This window comes from Pan paniscus, chromosome 23 (genome assembly GCF_029289425.2).
Source record: "Pan paniscus chromosome 23, NHGRI_mPanPan1-v2.0_pri, whole genome shotgun sequence".
NCBI classification, from domain to species: domain Eukaryota; kingdom Metazoa; phylum Chordata; class Mammalia; order Primates; family Hominidae; genus Pan; species Pan paniscus.
The window spans coordinates 51,175,087-51,192,685 of record NC_085927.1 but is presented as its reverse complement, the minus strand read 5'-3'; the positions used below and the strand labels follow the sequence as shown (position 1 = coordinate 51,192,685).

Here is a 17,599-nt window from a genome sequence, read left to right as displayed (position 1 = left end):
TCTGTGACTTCACTCTCCCTTGGGTTCACAGAAGCCAGGGTTGCAGTCGGGATCACACTGGGCATCATAGGCGAGGCATGGTCCCTGCCTTCCTGCAAGAGCCACCTCCAGAAAGGGCAGAGGTGGGTCCTGGAACCCAGCTGGGCACACACTGCAGTGTAAATGTAGGGAAGTGTGGGCACCGCTGGCAGCCCCACGTGGAAGGCTGAGAGCAGGCAAGCTGCAGATGAGCCAGGGAAGGGTGGCAAGTGGCAGCGTGTCGCTGCCAGTGAGATGCTGCCGAAGCCAGGGTCGGCTGGCCTCCGTGTGTACACAGGGACACAGACCTGCCCCTCACCCCTCGGAATGCTTAGCATTCCTCAGAGTAGCTAGTACCGGCCAGGTCTGTCCCATGAGGACAGAGCAGCTAAGGCCCCTGGATATAAGTACCAGGTGGGGAGGAACAGGAGCGACATCTCGGGGACAGAGGTCAAAGTGCACAAGTTTATTTTCTAGAACAAAGGCTAAGGGAAGCAAGTTTCTTTCATTTTATTTTAAGAAGGACAAAAATTGTTATTAAAACATCTACATTATTATCAAGATACTAGACCTTATGAATATTTAATATTAAAGTGTGGTATTCTTAAATTTTTAATACACAGACATTTTAAAGGACCATTAAATTGATTACTGCCCAGCTGAGAAATGCAGCATCCCTCCCCACCCACCCCGCCCCCATGCTTGCCATGCCATCTTGTCCCTGCCTGCCGGGGGGGAACACAGGTCCCAGATTCAGCCCTCTGAGCCTCCCAGCCTGGGGCCCTAGAAGGCTCACAACTGAAATAGTTACCCTCATCATTAAAAGGGTCTTCCTGTCCCTCCTCCCCATCACACTCTGCCTCCCACTCTCTCTTCCTTACCCTGTGGGGGCTCCAGCTCTGGCCAGGCCAGGAAGCCCCAGATCCCAAGGGTCCCTGGACAGATCACAGGCTGAAGATGAAAACTCTGGACTTGAATCCTGTTCCTTTCAGCGGGGAGACAAATACAAATCACCTTCTTTCCCTGAGCACTCCCACTCTCTCCGCACTGGATGGGGGTGGTCTGGGAAGCTAGCAGAGTTGGGCCTGGGGAGGGTGGCTCCTGTCCCTGGCTGCCCGAATCACCTCTGAGCCATGGCTCCAGTCCCTGTCACCTTGCAAATAGTCCAGTGGCCCCTGAAACCCTCCTAATCACACAAGGATGGCTGCATTTTCTGGCCAAATTCTTTATCTTTAGCCCTCATAAAAGTGATTCCTTGGATACCACACACATATATAATATTATATAGAGCGATATATTTAATACCTGTGTATATATGCATCACGGGGGCGACATATATACACACTAGAAACAAGGCTGGTGACAACGGACTGCAACACCACGGATCAGGGAAAACGAGTATCATCGACATCACGGCCACACATGGCCACAGCCCCCACCTTGGGTGTGGTCTCCCCTCCCCTACAGCCACACCACCAGCACCCAAACTCTGCAGTGCTGGCCTGCTGCGGCCAGGGGGTGGGGCAGGGAAGAGGAAAGAGTGCATGCCACGATTATCAGGAAAGGTTGGGCAGTGGCGGCGGGAGGAACAGCGTCCCCTCCAGCCCTGGGCAGCCCATCACTGTGTCAGCGCGCGCTGGCAATCCTTGCTTGAGAAGAATGGGGTGGTCCCTTCTCTCCTTCTCACCCCCCTACAGCCTAATCCCTGGTTCCTTCCGGGGCTGCCCCACTCCTGTGCCAATGGTGTGGGGCATTCTGGAATGTCTGGGGAACCAGGGCACGGTGGATCTGCCCTGGTTGATGGAAGGTAGGGTGGAGAGGAGGGGGGTGCACACAGACATGTCAGACGAGAGGGACGAGCGAGGCCTTGGTGAGTGGGGGCAGGGGCTGGGGGTCCACTGAAGTCCCAGACAGCTGGTAGGGCCAGGGATTAGGGAGGGGCTAGGACAGACGGTTATAACTGTATGTCTGGGTCTAGAGGAGAGGACATACTGGGTCCCCAAGAAAGAGGGGCCGTGTTCCATCCTGGAGTGGCCCATGGTGCCCGGGGTCAAGCCTCCCTTTTCTCCGCATTCCCCCAGACCCTCACCCTTCCCACCTCCCACACCTCACACAGATCCTGAGCTCATGGTGTCCTGCCCTCTGCCACCTTTCCCAGAGCGCATGTCAGGAGGCGACCTCTGCTGCTGCACCCAAAGGGACCATCCTTGGGAGGGGGTGGTCCCTTCATAGGGTGCTCACATGGCCAGCCCTCCTCTGGGCCTCCCTTCCCCAGCCCCCAGGCAGCGCTGCCTGGGACCCCAGCTGCACACCGATTCAGAGACCATCGCATCCCTGCTGAGGGGACCGTGGGCTCAGCCAGTAATTGGCCCTGAGTCTTTTCAGCCCTGTTTTCATCCCAGCTCTGCCTTGTGCTGGGACCCTGGGTGGACCACTCCTCCCTTCTAGGCCTCAGTTTTCCTCTCTGCAAAATGGGGTTTGGGCTGGATCATCTCTGAAGGCTCTGAGGACCTACAGTCTATTTTCACTGGCCCACGAGGGAGCAGGGTTCAGGTGGTGGCATCAGAGAAAGGGCCGGGACTCCTTAAGCTCCAAAGATCATCTAGCCCACCTCCTCCCAGCCTTCTGGAGGGAAAGCTGAGGCCCCAGAGGGTAAGTGACCAGTACAGTGTTCCCAGCTCCATCCTGGGGCTACATTTTAAAGCTAATGGGGCCTCCGCCCTCTGTTGTGTCCTGATTTGCCCCCAGGGGGAGGGGGTGGGAGGAGGACGGGCCAGGGAGAGAAGGACCCTCCTGCTGCAGATTCAAGTGGGGACCCCAGGCTCCCCAGCCCTGAGCTTTGGGCCCCCATTAGGAGCAGACAGAAGTTAAAGCTGGAGGCTGAAGCTGGAGGGGTCAGCCAGGCCCCTCCCTCCTCAACCAGGAGAGCCGTGGGGGTGGGGGAAGGGCAGCCCAGGTTTCAGCGGGGCCTCCGGGGGCTGCAGCACGTGCGCCTGGGTACGCACACCGGGGCGGTGGTGGGGAGAAGATGGACGGGGCCTCAGGGGGCTGGGGGCTGCCTGATGAGGGCGGCCCCCCACCCCCCTGGCCTGCCCTGACCCTTCTATCAGGCCTTCTGGCCCCACCCCACCCCCTGACCCCAGGACTTCACCCACGGCCAACACCTGGCCCTACTCCCCAGTGGTGGCGGTGGCAGCAGCAGCAGGGCCTTCTGGGGTGGCACCGGCAAGGTCCCCGTCCTCTTGCAGCAGGAAGTTGTATTTGCCAAAGTCGTCATCCCGTGGGCACAGCAGCATGTCCTTGCGAGCCTTGGCCAACTTCTGCTTCAGCACCTCGCGCCGGTCCAGCCACTCGTTGAGCTCCTCCTGTCCATGGGCGCAGCGGCACTTGTCCCCATCTGGGCAGGCTTTGCCCTTCTGGAGCCTGTGGGTGGCAGGAGGCTCACTGCCCGAGCTCTGTGCCCTTCCCACCCCAGGCTGTCAATCTGGGGCCGGCCGCTTGACCTCCCCGAAGACAAGCCTCTCCCTGGGCAGCTGGGTCCCAGCTCAGGGAAAACCTGGGTGTCCTGACCCTCTCTAGGATCTGCCCCACAGCTGCAAATTAAAGGTCTAGATAGGTCTGAGCCCAGCCCTCCCATCCACCCTTCCCCACCAGCCCCACGGCTGCAGTCACAGCCAAGCCTCACCACTCCCTGCACACCACCTCCAGGCCAAGAGGAGCCAGAGCTGGCCAGGGACTCCATCTCCTCGGGCCACCCCATGTCCCGCCAGGCCCTGCCCTCCCAGGAGCACCTGTCGCAGAGCCGGAACTCGCCCATGGGGAAGCGGAAGGCCCAGCCGCTGGTGTCACTGTCGGACGTGAAGACCTTCTCCTTGTGCTTCTCGGACTGGATGTGCTGCTGCCACTGCTTCTTGCTGTTGCTGTTCTTGCCGCAGAGCCAGCAGTGGTAGCCCATCTGGGAGCACAGCCATCATGGGTGCCTGCTCCCCCACACCTCTGCCCGGACCACCCACCTCGGAGAGGCTGAGCGCTGGCCGGCTGGGCCCTCCAGGCTGCCCCTCCCAGGTGAGGCTCAGACCACAGCCCCGACCGCAGCCCCGAGCATGCAGGGCGGGGGCGTTACCATGATGTCCGCGTAGTCCGTGGGCATCTGGATCTGCTTCTCCCCTTCCCGAGAACTGATGGGGGTCCCTTCCCCAGGCTTCCCTGGGTTGTGTTTTTTCAGCCACATGTCATAGGTCTGCTGCATGTCCAGGACTGGGCAGGGGACAGGGACAGGGCACCTGCTGAGGGGCTTCTCCATCCATTCTGCCCCATGGTCCCCACTTGATTTGGGAGCCGTGGGCGTCCCAAGTCCTGCTGATAGGCCGCTCAGCCTCAGGGCCTGGCCTCAGAGAGGGCCCGGCATGGGGCAGGTGGAGAAGGGCCCAGGTAGCAAAGGGGTGCAGTGGACGCTCTTGGGCCCGCTGGTGAATTGAGACGTTCAGCACTGAAGAGACACCGGGGGAGGGCCCGCCCGCCCCGTCTGCCCACTCACTCTTGTTCTCCTTCATGAAGGTCCACATGTCCCTCTCCTCCGGGCTGTGTGCGAAGGAGCAGTTCCCCACATATTGGCACTTGCGGCCATTCTGTGCATGGATGCAGAGCTGTGGGGTGGGCGTGGGGAGATCCTCTGAGTCCCGCTGGAAAGCATCGCTGCCTCCTGGGGGACCCCCAGCCCCCCATCCCAGCGCTCACATCGTATTGCTGTGGGAAGTTACGAATGGATGGCAGTGGCCTCACTGACACCCATTTCCTTTTGGCCTTGGACATCACCAGAAGGACCCGCCGCTCCTTGGTCCAGCTGCAGGACAGAGCAGGGTTGGGGAGAGGTCAGGGCACAGCCTGTGTGCTGTGTGACCTCTGTGGAGAGCCCTGGCCTCTCTCAGTTGGCCTCCACACCTGTGGTGGTAGGGTGGCCCCATCCCACCTGAGCCCCCACCTGGCATCCCACTCACCAGTGCCGGGCCTTGGCACTACAGTACTTGAGGTCCTTGTCAGGCTCCACCACCTGCCCGTTTCTCCAGCACTGGCCACATACAAACTTCATCTGCAGGTCAAAGGTGCTGGGCCCGTGTGTCCTCGGGGCACCCTGTGGGGGGATGGGGAGGGGGGTTGGTGAAGCTGCAGGCACCAGGCCTGAGGCCCTGGAGTCTCCACACAGGTGTCCTCTGGGAGAGCCTTGGAATAAGCTGGTCTGCTCCCGGGTCTTCCTGGTAGGCAGTGACCTCCCAACTGCAGGCCCAAGGGCTTCCCAGGGGAGCCAGGCCTGGAACGGGGCTCCTCTTTCCACCCTCTGTGGCTGGTCCCTGCCTCGCCCAACTCCCTGGGAGGCCTGCTTTGTGGATGCTGCATTTCCCATGGCAAAGCTCCGTTCCGCCGCACCTCCCTGCCTTTGTACAGGCTGTTCCCGCTGCCCTTCCTCCACTCTTCATCCAGCCTGTTCTAGAAACTATCCTTCAAAACTCAGCTCAAGCGCATCTCCTGTGGGAAGCCTGCCCCAGAGCTTTCCTAAGCTGCAGCTGTCCGTTCAGTGAGCTCCCACAGTCTCTAAACTGCTCCTGTTGACCGACTCACCCGGCTCTGAGTGCCGAACCTGTAGAGCGGGGGGTCCAGGAGATGGGAAGCCACCCCGGGGGTGGGGTGGTGGTGGCAGGAGTCAGCCTTGGGCGGTGGGACAGGCGTCTGAGTGGCCCTGGTCTCTGGCCCTCCCTCCAGGGCAAGGCCTTGCTGGTCTCTAAGGCCCCACCCACCACGTTCCTTCTCTGTCCTACGCCCCAGCCTTTGGCCTGCTCTTCTGTACCCCGGGACAGGGTTGGGGGCCAGAGGTAGGAAAAATGCTCACTCTGCCTTGTCTCCTGCCACCTTGAACCCCCTCAGCTGGCTACATTGGCCATCCTGCTGTTCTGTGAATGCACCAGCTGTCCCCTCTCCCTCATGTAACCTCAAGCCTCCCCATCTTCCCAGGAGCCTCGAGTGCAGGGTCACCCCTTGCTCTTCCAGGCTGCTGGGCATGATCCTCCTGCCATAGGAACTCCCCCACAGAAGCTGTGGCCTACTCCCCACCGTGTCCCCAGCATTGCCCTGCCCAGGGCCTGCCCTGGAGCAGGAAGGAGCTGTCCTCATTGCTGACTGACCCCTGGCCTGGCGCTGGACAACTCATGGGCTGCTCAGCCCCAGAATAACACATGTGTGACCCTGATGATAAGGTGAGGTCATGCCTTTACGCGTGGGACGGCCTGCACTGGAGCAGGCAACAAGTGGACCCGTGTGGCTACTGACTTCTGGGTGTTCCCCTCCATTCTCACAAGAAGCGTGAGAGGAAGGCATTATTACCATTTCCTGGGCGAGATAAAGGGGGCACCGAGGGTATGGTGGCTTAGCCACTGCACTAATGACAGCCACTGTAGTCCTGAGCTCCTCCCTCAGAGCCAGACCCCATGCCCACGTTGATGACTGCATAGTCTCACCAGCTCCTTGCCATAGCAGGTGGCAAGAGGGGTCTCACTATGTTGCCCAGGCTGATCTCAAACTCCTGGCCTCAAGGGATCCTTCTGCCACAGCCTCCTGAGTAGCTGGGCTACAGGTGCGCTACCACACCCAGCTAGTGTTCTCTCTTGAAAAGGTCCCATCAGCCCCTCACTCCTTCCCTGCCAGGCTCCCGGCCAGAAGGAAAAAGAAACAGATGGGGAGGGGAAAAGAGGACTGCACAGGAGACTGATGGAGGGCAGCAGGGACCAGGAAGAGGGGACAAAAAGAGAAGAGGACCAGGAACAAAGAAGTCAGGGAGCAAGGGAATGCTCGAGGTGGTGGGCAGCCCTGCCAGCCAGCCTGGCCCAGGGACCCCCCGGCAGCCTGCCCTGCTCCCTGCCACACCCTGGTCAGCCTCTTGAAGGGTCCAGGGGCCCAGCCTTCCCCCAAGTTAATCAGCGGGTGGCCTCATGTGGATGAAAGGGTCAGTGCTCATGCCTGGATGGCACGGAGGCCTCATCTCACACTTACTGTCTCCTGGGCGCTGTGCCCACCCCTCTGAGCCCGAGGGTCCTCCACTGTCATCTACGGTTACAGTGATCCCACCACCCGGGGACGATGTGAGCACAGGGCAGCTTAGGTTGGCTCCTGTGAGCCTCACACCCACCCCAGGAGATACGAGGGCCAGGGTTCTGATCCCTGCCTGGGGGTGATGGACAGGAATGCTGCAGGTGGGGAGGGAGAAGAGCGAGCCCTGGACAGGACGTCAGAGAACCTGGGAATTGCCCCACTCAGTGTGCCCCTGGGCAAGTCACTAACAATCTCTCAGCCTCAGCTTCCCCATCTGCAAATGCCACAATCCCATGCTCTCTTCAGGACCATGGCGAAGATCAGGAGGGATGGGAGGGGATACCACAATCAGTGGTGTCAGTCCGAGCAGTACTGGGATATTTACAAGGTCTCAACGTATTTCTCCTGAAGACCTTTTTTTTTTGAGATGGAGTCTCGCTCTGTCACCCAGGCTGGAGGTCAATGGCACAATCTCAACTCACTGCAACCTTTGCCTCCTGGGTTCAAGCAATTCTCCTGCCTCAGCATCTCAAGTAGCTGGAATTGCAGGTGCCCGCCACCATGCCCGGCTAATTTTTTTGTATTTTTAGTAGAGACGGGGTTTCGTCATGTTTGCCAGGCTGGTCTCAAACTCCTGACCTCAGGTGATCCGCTCACCTCAGCCTCCCAAAGTGCTGGGATTACAGGCGTCAGCCACCACGCCAGGCCTCCTGAAGACTTTTTTTTTTTTTTTTTTTTTTTTGAGACGGAGTCTCACACTGTCGCCCTAGCTGGAGTGCAACAGCGTGATCTCAGCTCACTGCAACCTCCACCTCCCGGGTTCACATGATTCTCCTGCCTCAGCCTCCCGAGTAGCTGGGACTACAGTCGCCCGCCACCACGCCCAGCTAATTTTTTGTATTTTTAGTACAGATGGGGTTTCACTATGTTGGACACGCTGGTCTCGAACTCCTGACCTCGTGACCCGCCCGCCTCAGTCTCCCAAAGGCTGGTGGGATTACAGGGGTGAGCCACTGCGCCGGGCCTCTGAAGACCTTTATTAATTACAAACTATAGAAATGATCCCTGAAAGTATAGTCTTAATTACAAAGAGGAAAGCTCTAATTTTACAATAGAGAAATGTTTACAATGGAGGCACCTTGAATCAAGTTATGAAAGTTTAATTAGATTGTCACCAGTGAAGGGACACACTGAGATGACGCATCCCCTGATGTGTGAGCTGAGAACACGACATCACCTCTGTGGAATGAGGAAACTCACACGAGCCCAGAGGGATGGACCTTTTACAAAACATCTGGCTCTTCAAAAACCTCAATGCAACACAAGGCAAAGACTAAAGAACCGTTTCTTCATCAAGGGAGATGAAAAAGAGACACGACAAGGCTCATGCCTGTAATCGCTGCACTTTGGGAGGCCAAGGTGGGAGGATTGCTTGAGCCCAGGAGTTTCAGATAAGCCTGGGCAAGATGGCAAGCCCCACATCCCCAGACCCATGGTCTTAAAAAATAGACAAATCAGCCAGGTGTGGTGGTGCATGCCTGTAATCCCAGCTACTCAGGAGGCTGAGGCAGGAGGATCACCTGAGACCAGGAGGTGGAAGCTGCAGTGGGCCATGATCATACCACTGCACTCCAGGCTGGGTGACAGAGCAAGACCCTGTCTCAAAATAAAATAAAATAAAATAAAATAAAATGAGACACAACAGCTGAATGTGTACATTATCCAAGTTACTTTCATAACTTATTCGAGGTGCCTCCATTGTAAACATTTCTCTATTGTAAAATTAGAGCTTTCCTCTTTGTAATTTGGGGACAATTCACAAAATCTGAATAATGGCATAGTATCAGAAGGCCTTACCATGCTGCTGCTGGCCTTCCCCGCATGCGCCTCCATCTGCTGCCAGTACTTCTTAGACTCCTGAACGATGTCTTCGTGGGTCATGCCTGGGGAGGGTGGGGGCAGACACAGGCATCTTTCAAGGTGCTCATCAAGGAGGGAGGCAGGGGGTCCACGAGGTGCCAGGGCCCCCCGAGGCCCAGCTGGAGGAGCCCTATTCTCAGCCCAGCCACAGTAAGACATGGGGTACAAGGGAACCACTTTGTCTATCTGCAAAATGGGAACAAAGACCTGCTCCGAGCCTCACTGGAAGTGAAAGAATTAAATGCAGCCAAGAGTGGGAAAATGCAGTAGAAAGATATTGGCTCTGTACTGTGGTAGGGAGTCCTCTGCTCCCATGCCAGTGACCCTGTCTCTTGGGCCGGTGACTCAGCACCCTTCCCTGACCCCCATCTCCCTCAACAGGGCTGCAAGCCTAGTGCCTGCTTGGCAGCCCCTGGCCTCACTGGCACTTAGGGCTCCATGCCTGCCCAGCCTGGCTCACCGGTTCACTGTGGTACCACGGCTCTTTACTGCCAGTCCCCAAAGGGCAAATACCCCAGCCTGGTGGCATGGACTCCCCAGTCTGTCTCCCCGCCAGCCTCAGACTGTTGCCACTGAGCCCGACCTTGGAGATCCAGCTCACAACTCTTCCATGAAGCCTGCCCTCTTTTCAGCGCTCTCCATCTTTCTCACGTCTTTCCCACAACAGATGTGGCCTTCCACCTTGACCTATGGCCCCTGCTCCACGACAGCTAATCATCATCGGTGCTTACTTGGGGCAAGACACTGCACTTGACATCCAGTTTCTTGCTGATGATCTGCAAGTATGTATCTACAGGCCAGACCTTTCCTGTGAACCTCCAGATCCCCACATCTGCTGCCTCCAACATCTCCATGTGAAGTCCACCAGGCAGCTCAGACTTCCCACGTCCCACACTGAGCCTGAGCTGCTCCTCTTACAGCCTCCCCCCTCTTAGAACATGGTAGCCCCATTCTTCCTGTTGCTCTGATCTTGGAGTCCACCTTGACGCTCTCCTTTGTCTCATACTTCATATCTGATCCATCAACACATCTTGTTGGCTCCACCCTCAAAATACACCTAGAATCTAACCACTTCTCCCACCTCCAGCATCACCACCCTGGCCCGAGCCACCCTCCCTGATCGCCAGGCTTCTGCCCTTGCTCCTCGATCTCCACCCAGCAGCCAGAGTGACTTTTGCAAAGTACTGATCAGATCATATAACTCCACCCACTTAAAACCCTCCTCCAGACACTGTAAATCATATTTAGAACAACCCCAGTTGTTCCTGTTTAAGGCCTAGAGACTCTTACATGCTCAGTCCCCTCCAACCTCTCAGGCCTCATTCCCCTTCTACTGACTAAGCTGCTCTACCCCCAGGGACCATCCTTTCTGTGCGGAGCTTGCTCCTGCCTCAGAGCCTTCAGTCTGGTCCCTCTTCTGGAATGCACTCCCCGCCCTTCCCTGGTCAAAAGTCACCTCCTCAGAGAGGCCTTCCCAGCCATCTTACCTAAAATGCTCCCATCCCCGAGTCTGTCTCTGTCCCATTGCTCGGCTTTATCTTCCTCATAACACTGAGGCACGCCTGAAATGCTACCACTGCATTTCATCAACTCTAAGCAGACACTGAATGTTATATGTACCATATTTTAAATCCCCGCCCCACAAAATGCTGCTAATTAAATGATGACAGGCAGTAGGGGTAAATGTGCATCCTAGAATGGATGGAATACAGGATTTATTCACCTGTTGATATATTATCTGTCTGGCCCCCACTTATAAATGTAGGTTCTCTGAAAGTAAGGGCCTCGACTAGACCATGGCTGAATGCCCTGACAAGAGAAGGTGCTCAGTAAATCCCTGGTGGGTGAGTGGAGAACACCTTCCAATCCCCGCAGCAGCTCTGTGAGGAAGAGATGGGGCTCCCCATTTCCCAGATGAGCACTGGAGACTCAGTGAGGAGCGGGGACTTGCTGCCGACCACCCAGGGAGCAAGCAGAGGTGCTGCTGCAGGAGCCCAGGTGCTCCTCTCCCCTCTCCGTGCTCCCTGGACGGTGCCTACGAGGGGAAAAACCCAGATCTCCGAGCCTGGAAGCGCCCTGAGAGCGGAGCTTCTCTCCTCTGTGGTGCCTGGGACACACAGAGAGCCCACCCCGCAGCCACCTCTCCTGAACTCTCCCGAAGCCCCCTCCAGCGACCATGGGGCCCTGGCCTGTCACCCCAGTCAGTCCTGCGCTCCCTTCACCTGCGCCGCCCACCCCTCACCTGAGTCACCTGCCCTCCACCTGCACCGCCTGCCCCTCACCTGAGTACTGCTGCAGCAGCCAGACCTTGAGCTCGATGAAGCTGTGGGCGAAGTGGCAGCTGTCCTCCCGCAGGCAGCCATAGCGCACCTCATGGCGGCACACGTCGAACTGGAAGTGCTCCTGGAACTGGCGGATCTTGGAGTACTTGAGGGAGGTGGAGCGGACGATGTGCACCAGGCACCTGGCGGGCGGGCAGGCAGGAGGGGCACGATGCAGTCCGCAGCCCCTCTGACCTTCTCTCCTGGTAGGGCCACCTTCCCAGTGCCAGGCTCTCCCTGGGCACCCCCTGATCTATGTACCAAATCCAGGCCATGGATGACACAGGAGGGCAGAAACAGGGCTCCTATGCTCAGGCACTCCTGGGCCTGGGTCCCAGCGCTGCTTTACTCCTGTCCCTCCCCCAGGGTTCAAAGATGGAGCTGCCAACAAGCAAAGGGCACCGCCCTCAGGTTTCCAACTTGATTCTGCAGAGCCGGTCCTGCATCCTGAGGAACACTAACCAAGCATGTCCTCTGGGCCAGGAGTCTTAATTACCCTCACTGCAGCCCCAGGAGCCTAGAGCATCATCAGCTTTACAGACGAGGAAACCCAGGCTTGGACGTAAGACAGGACTGGCCCAGGAATTGGACCCAGGTCTGTCTGACTGCAGGCCCTGGGCTCCATATGCACACCATGGCAGAACCAAGGGGAACAAGAGGGAGAAAGGGGTGGTGCCAGACCTGACCCAGGCCTCCCCTCACTGCCTGACACTGATGTCATGACATTGGAGGGTGCTGGGCTACAGTCAGAGACGAGGCCCCCCGCTTGCTGTCTGCTGAGTAAGCTGAGTAAGCTAAGTAAGCTACTTCCAAGCCTCAGCTTTTTGTTCTGTACAACAGGGCCAGTAACTCCTCCCTCACAGGATTGCTAAGATAATTAACATACCCAAGATGACGCTTGGAATATAGTAGATGTTCGACAAATGTGATTCCCATCCTTTCCAGCTGGAGGCTGGATTTGATTCCCAAATTCTGCTCCTTTCCTTGCACCCTACATCCACCCTTTCAGTTCAGCCTTTCCTCAGCCATCTGAGCTGCCTGAGGGGACTCTCCACTGGCCCCTAGGTCTCAGCCTGGGCTGAGGGTCCCACTCACTTGTTGTTGTAGAAGCTGTGCTTGGCAGCCAGGTTGGAGCAGACAGACGGAGAGTCCTTGGTGCCTTTGCTGATGATCCGGGGTTTACTGTCAAAGCAGATCTGCCCAGGGAGGGGAAGGGCTGGGACCTGGCATGGCCACCTCGGAAGGGGGTGAGCTGGGAGCCCACACAGCTAGCTGGGGAAGGACAGCTGGGTCCCTGCAAGCCCTGCCCTGGGTCAGAGGAGTGAGGAAGGGAATCCCAGGGTCTGTGGTCTTGCCTCTCTGCTTCCAGCTCACAGGTGACCTGGGCTTTGGCTCCCTTCCTCACCCTCCTCCCTCCCTCTGATCCCAACACTCCCAATGCCTGAGGCAGGGGGTTACTTCATGTCAAAAAAAAAGATAAAAAGGAATGGCAAGTGCTTTATGAACTACAGGCTGTCACCTGGCTATGAACTATGATTCCCAGGCCAATGCTCCCTGTGGGGGATTGGCACAAGTCCCGACCTGGAAGAGCTGGGGGAAGGGCTGGTGGTGCCAGGGATGAGGGTTGGACTGAGCGGCACCAAACCCTGCCAGCAACCCGGACCTGGAGCCCTTGCTCTATGGACACAGACGTGCCACTGCCCCTGCCCTCAACATGCTATGACTGGGTGGGGAGACGGGCCAAGTTCACTCCGGAGGCCAAGCGGGGTCTTCAGGGACAGCTTTGGGGAGGGAATTAACAACAGCTCAGTGGGGCTGCTGGGATCAGAGTCCAGCTGAGAGGTTCCAAGCCCAGAAACACAGGACAGCGCCCTGTGGGGAGGGCAAACCCAGGCAGGGAAGCGCAATGGCCACCGAAGCCAGCAGGGCCGAGGGAAGGCATGTGGAGGAGGCCTGAGATGTGGGGCCGTGGACACGGCGCTTGGGACGGCTAAGCAGTGCCAAATACATCATACCCACAACAAGGGATGCGGGGGAAGCCCCGGACAGGCCCTCGATCTGCCTGTGTCCTGGGGGCTTGGCTGTGGGGACCACCAGCAGCAGCTGGTGCTGGGAGGTGGGCATGACTCCAGGGACAGGCTGCCCGGGTTTGAAGCTCAGTTCTGCACGGCACTGTCTGTGTGGCTGAGGGCAGCTCCTCGCTACCCTGAATCTCAGCCTCAACATCTGTAAAATGGGGATATCTGCCTGCCAGCACTGCCGTGACGATGGAAATGACATCTTTTTTTTTTTTTTTTGGAATAGGGTCTCACTCTGTCACCCAGGCTGGAGTGCAGTGGTTCGATCTTGGCTCACTGCAGCCTCTACCTCCTGGACGCAAGCAATCAATCCTCCCACCTTAGCCTCCTGAGTAACTGGGACGGGAGGCGTATGCCACCAAGCCCAGCTAATTTTTAATTTTTTTTGAGATGGAGTCTCAAGTGCAGTTGAGTGATCTCGGCTCACTGCAACCTTTGCCTCCCCAGTTCAAGTGATTCTCCTGCCTCAGCCTCCCAACTAGCTAGGACTACAGGCGTGCACCACAACGCCCAGCTAATTTTTGTATTTTTAGTAGAGACAGGGTTTCACCGTGTTGGCCAGGCTGGTCTCAAACTCCTGACCTCAATTGATTTGCCCGCCTCAGCCTCCCAAAGTGCTGGGATTACAGGCGTGAGCCACTGCATCAGGCTAGGAATGAGAAACAAAAACAACCACGTGCCAAGCCCGGCCTATGACTGGCTGTCAGAAAAGAGCAGGTGTGAGGGTTATGATTTTTCTTTCCAGCCTCAGTTTCTGCCTCCGCAAAATGAGGGGGCTGGATCAGATCTGGCCTCTAGCAAGATAGGATCCTAGGGCCCAGACTTACTGACCCTCCAGGATCTACTGTTTCTAAGACCAGGCCTCCACAGCCCACGGGTTCCAGGGCTGACTTCCTATGGTGGTCCGTGCCAGGGAGCATCCCCAGCCCTGTCTGTGCCATGGCCTATGGGGTGGCAGTGGGTGGGTGGGCGGTACCTCGCAGAGGAAGGTGAAGATGCCCTGGTGCTCCTTCAGGAGCTTGGCGATGGTGAGGCTGCCGCGCTTAACACCCCCCAGCGGGTCGAAGAGTAGGTCGCGGTTGAGGGTGCCCTTCCGCTCCTCGGTCCACACGTCGATCTCCTCCTGATGGTAGGCGAAGGTGCAGTTATCCCCGTACTTACAGTCCTGCTTGTTAATCATGTCTGCAAAGAGGCAACAGGACACACGTTCCGCCAGGCGGGGACAGCAGCCCGCAGCACCCTCGCCACCCTGCTGCGGCCTGTGGGGCTCTGGCCCCATGAGCCAGGCAGGGCTTCGCTCCACCCCAACACAGCTAGGTGAGCCAGGGGCTGCTGCACCCCCTGCCAGAACTTGGCAGAGCTGGAAAGTCCTTTCCAAATACCAGGCCCCCTTCTGCACCCCAACGCAGGTGAGGCAGGGTCTGCTGCACCCCCTGCTGCCAGGACTTGGCAGGGCTGAAAATTCCTTTCCAAACACCAGGCCCGCTTCTGCACTCCACACCTGCAGAGTACAGTAATCACTCCTACCCCACTCACCCCACAGGACTGCTTTTGTAGAAGTATACAAGTCTCTAAATAAATAGAAGGGATTTTTTTTTTGAGACGGAGTTTTGCTCTTGTTGCCCATGCTGGAGTGCAATGGCACGATTTCAGCTCACTGCAACCTCCGCCTCCTGGATTCAAGTGATTCTCCTGCCTCAGCCTCCCGAGTAGCTGGGATTACAGGCACCCGCCACCGCGCCCAGCTAATTTTGTATTTTTAGTAAAGACAGGGTTTCTCCATGTTGGTCAGGCTGGTCTCAAACTCCCGACCTCAGGTGATTCACCCCCCTCGGCCTCCCAAAGTGCTGGGATTACAGGCATGAGCCACTGTGCCTGGCAAATATAAGGGATTTAAAAATAATTATTCACCAGGAAAAGAACACTGCATGGTTAAGAGCATGTAATTTGGCGTCAGACAGAATTGGGCTAGGATTCCTCATTACTCCCCGAGCCTCAGCTGTCTTTGCTATGAATGGAGGAGACTGGGTTGTTGGAATCAAGTGAGGTAATACATAAAGCTGGCGGGGGCGCTGGACATGGTGGCTCATGCCTGTAATCCTAGGACTTTGGGAGGCTGAGGCAGGAGAATTGCTTGAGGCAAGGAGTTCAAGACCAGGCTAGGCAACAAATTAAGACCGCTATCTCTACAAAAAAGTTAAAAATTAAAGAATAAGCTGGGTGTGGTGGCATGTGCCTGTAGTCTCAGCTACTCAAGAGGCAGAGGCAAGAAGATGGCTTAAGCCCAGGAGGTTGAAGCTGCAGTGAGCTATAACAGCACCACTCACTCTGGCCTGGGCAACAGAGCAAGACCCTGTCTCACAAAACAAAAACAAACCAAAACAAAATTTCTGGGGGCTGGGCCATCTGGAGAGAGGAAAGGTGGCTCAGAACCTGGAGCTCTGCTGTTTCCTGGGGGTGGGACCTGTTTTTCTTTCTCCTCCTCCCACTCTAAGTCTGCCTTGTCCCATCTCTCTGCCAGGCTCTTGGCGCACAAGGACAAACAGGCCACAGACCTGGAGGAGTGGGGCAGATCCCTGGGTGGGAGTGGGGGTGATTGCAAGGGGAAGCACCGCAGAGAAGGGCTTCCCAAGATTCAGGCGGTGCTTGAAGGAGGAGCAGAGGGTGACTAGGCTCAAAGGGCACAGCGTGTGTGACGGAATCAGGGAGGGTCAGTGCATTTGGGGAATGGTTAGGGCAGAGGGGTGAGGGGGTGGATACGGGCACGTGTAGGTCTTATTGCAGAATGTGGACTTCATCCCACTGGCCACGGGCAGTGGCTGATGGAGGCCTTTGACCCAAGAGTGACATGTCCTTAGACCAGCCTGGCTGCTGGGAGGACAAGGAGCAAGTTCAGGAGGCCTGGGCAGGCCACTGCTAGGGGCCAGGTTGGGGGAGAGGCAGAGCCGTGGGTGCACTCTCAAAGCCTCTGTTTCCTCCTCCAGAGCTGTGAGGATGCATGCTGGTGAAATGAAAGGGCTACACTGGGAAGGGCTTAACAATTCGTGACTATTCACACATCGCCGTACAGTGGGACCAAGGCGCTTGGCTGGGACCAGAAAGAAGCTAGTCAGGGACATGATGGATGTCCATTAAATACCAACCAGGCTGATGTGAGCCAGAAATGAGGACAGTGACAACAGAAGAGTGACAGAGAGCTCAAGTGGATGGAGCCCTCACCATGCGCCAGTCCTAAATGCTTCATGTGGCTGCTGGGCACACTGCCCCGCGGCCCCTCAGGGCCCTACAGTGGTAAGAGAAGCCAGCCCCCTAAGAGTCATGTACGCTCCTGACACTCCAGAGCACAGGCCAGTGACGGGCTCGGTCTCCAGCTGAATGTCCCAAATGTGTCCCACCTGCCTCTGGAAGCTGCTCAGGAAAGAAGACGCTCATTCTGATGTGGAATTCATCCTGCACGGGCCCCAGGAGCCTAGGCCGTGGCTTTCTCCTCCCGTGCAGCTGTGAGGCCCACCCCTGTTCTGTCTACCTGTGATGGGGAGTAGAGCAGCGGCTGGGGGTGGAGGGGCTGGGCCCCAGCTGTGCTGCCTGCCCCGCTGCAGCCCACCCACCTTTGCACAGGTAGTAGGAGCCCACGAAGCTGGTCTTAGTGGGCCGGGGCCGGATCCGCTTCCAGGTCTGGTCCTCCGAGCTCCGGAGCCGGCCGAGCAGGATGTCCCGCTTGCACTTGTGCTCAAGGCCCTCACGGTAGGTGTAGTCGCCAGCCCGGGGGCCTATGGGCAGGGTGGACACACATGATAATTCCGGAAGCAGAATTGAAGGGTGATGGCTGGCAGGCCCATGCGGTGGGTAGGAATCAGCCCCCTCCTTATATACCTACCTCCCCTCTGAGGGCCTCCTGCCAGCTCCCACCACACCCTTCCTGGCTACTTGCTCCCTGGAGACTGGGGGACTGTGCTGGGGGAAGTCCCTCGAAGGAGCCCATTCTTGGCACCCATCCCCCCTCCTTTTTTTTGAGACAGAGTCTCGCTCAGTCACCCAGGCTGGAGTGCAGTAGTGTGATCCCAACTCACTGCAACCTCTGCCTTCCGGGTTCAAGCAATTCTCCTGCCTCAGCCTCCCGAGTAGCTGGGACTATAAGCGAGCACCACCAAGCCTGGCTACTTTTTGTATTTTTAGTAGAGA

At 57.4% G+C, this 17,599-nt stretch overlaps 1 protein-coding gene across 1 annotated transcript in view; it reads right to left on the bottom strand.

Moving 5' to 3' along the window:
* Positions 1-513: 513 nt before the first annotated feature.
* The window catches only part of ZC3H7B (zinc finger CCCH-type containing 7B), a 58,028-nt gene continuing 40,942 nt past the window's right edge, over positions 514-17,599 (bottom strand). Inside the window, exons 13-23 of the mRNA XM_003814622.5 lie at positions 17,026-17,187; positions 14,394-14,599; positions 12,435-12,535; positions 11,301-11,482; positions 8,956-9,041; positions 5,016-5,149; positions 4,756-4,861; positions 4,556-4,664; positions 4,142-4,275; positions 3,810-3,973; positions 514-3,441 (exon numbers count right to left, since the gene is read on the bottom strand). Coding sequence (XP_003814670.1) covers positions 3,189-3,441; positions 3,810-3,973; positions 4,142-4,275; positions 4,556-4,664; positions 4,756-4,861; positions 5,016-5,149; positions 8,956-9,041; positions 11,301-11,482; positions 12,435-12,535; positions 14,394-14,599; positions 17,026-17,187 — 1,637 coding nt within the window. The 3' untranslated portion in view covers positions 514-3,188. The remainder of the gene's footprint in view (positions 3,442-3,809; positions 3,974-4,141; positions 4,276-4,555; positions 4,665-4,755; positions 4,862-5,015; positions 5,150-8,955; positions 9,042-11,300; positions 11,483-12,434; positions 12,536-14,393; positions 14,600-17,025; positions 17,188-17,599) is intronic.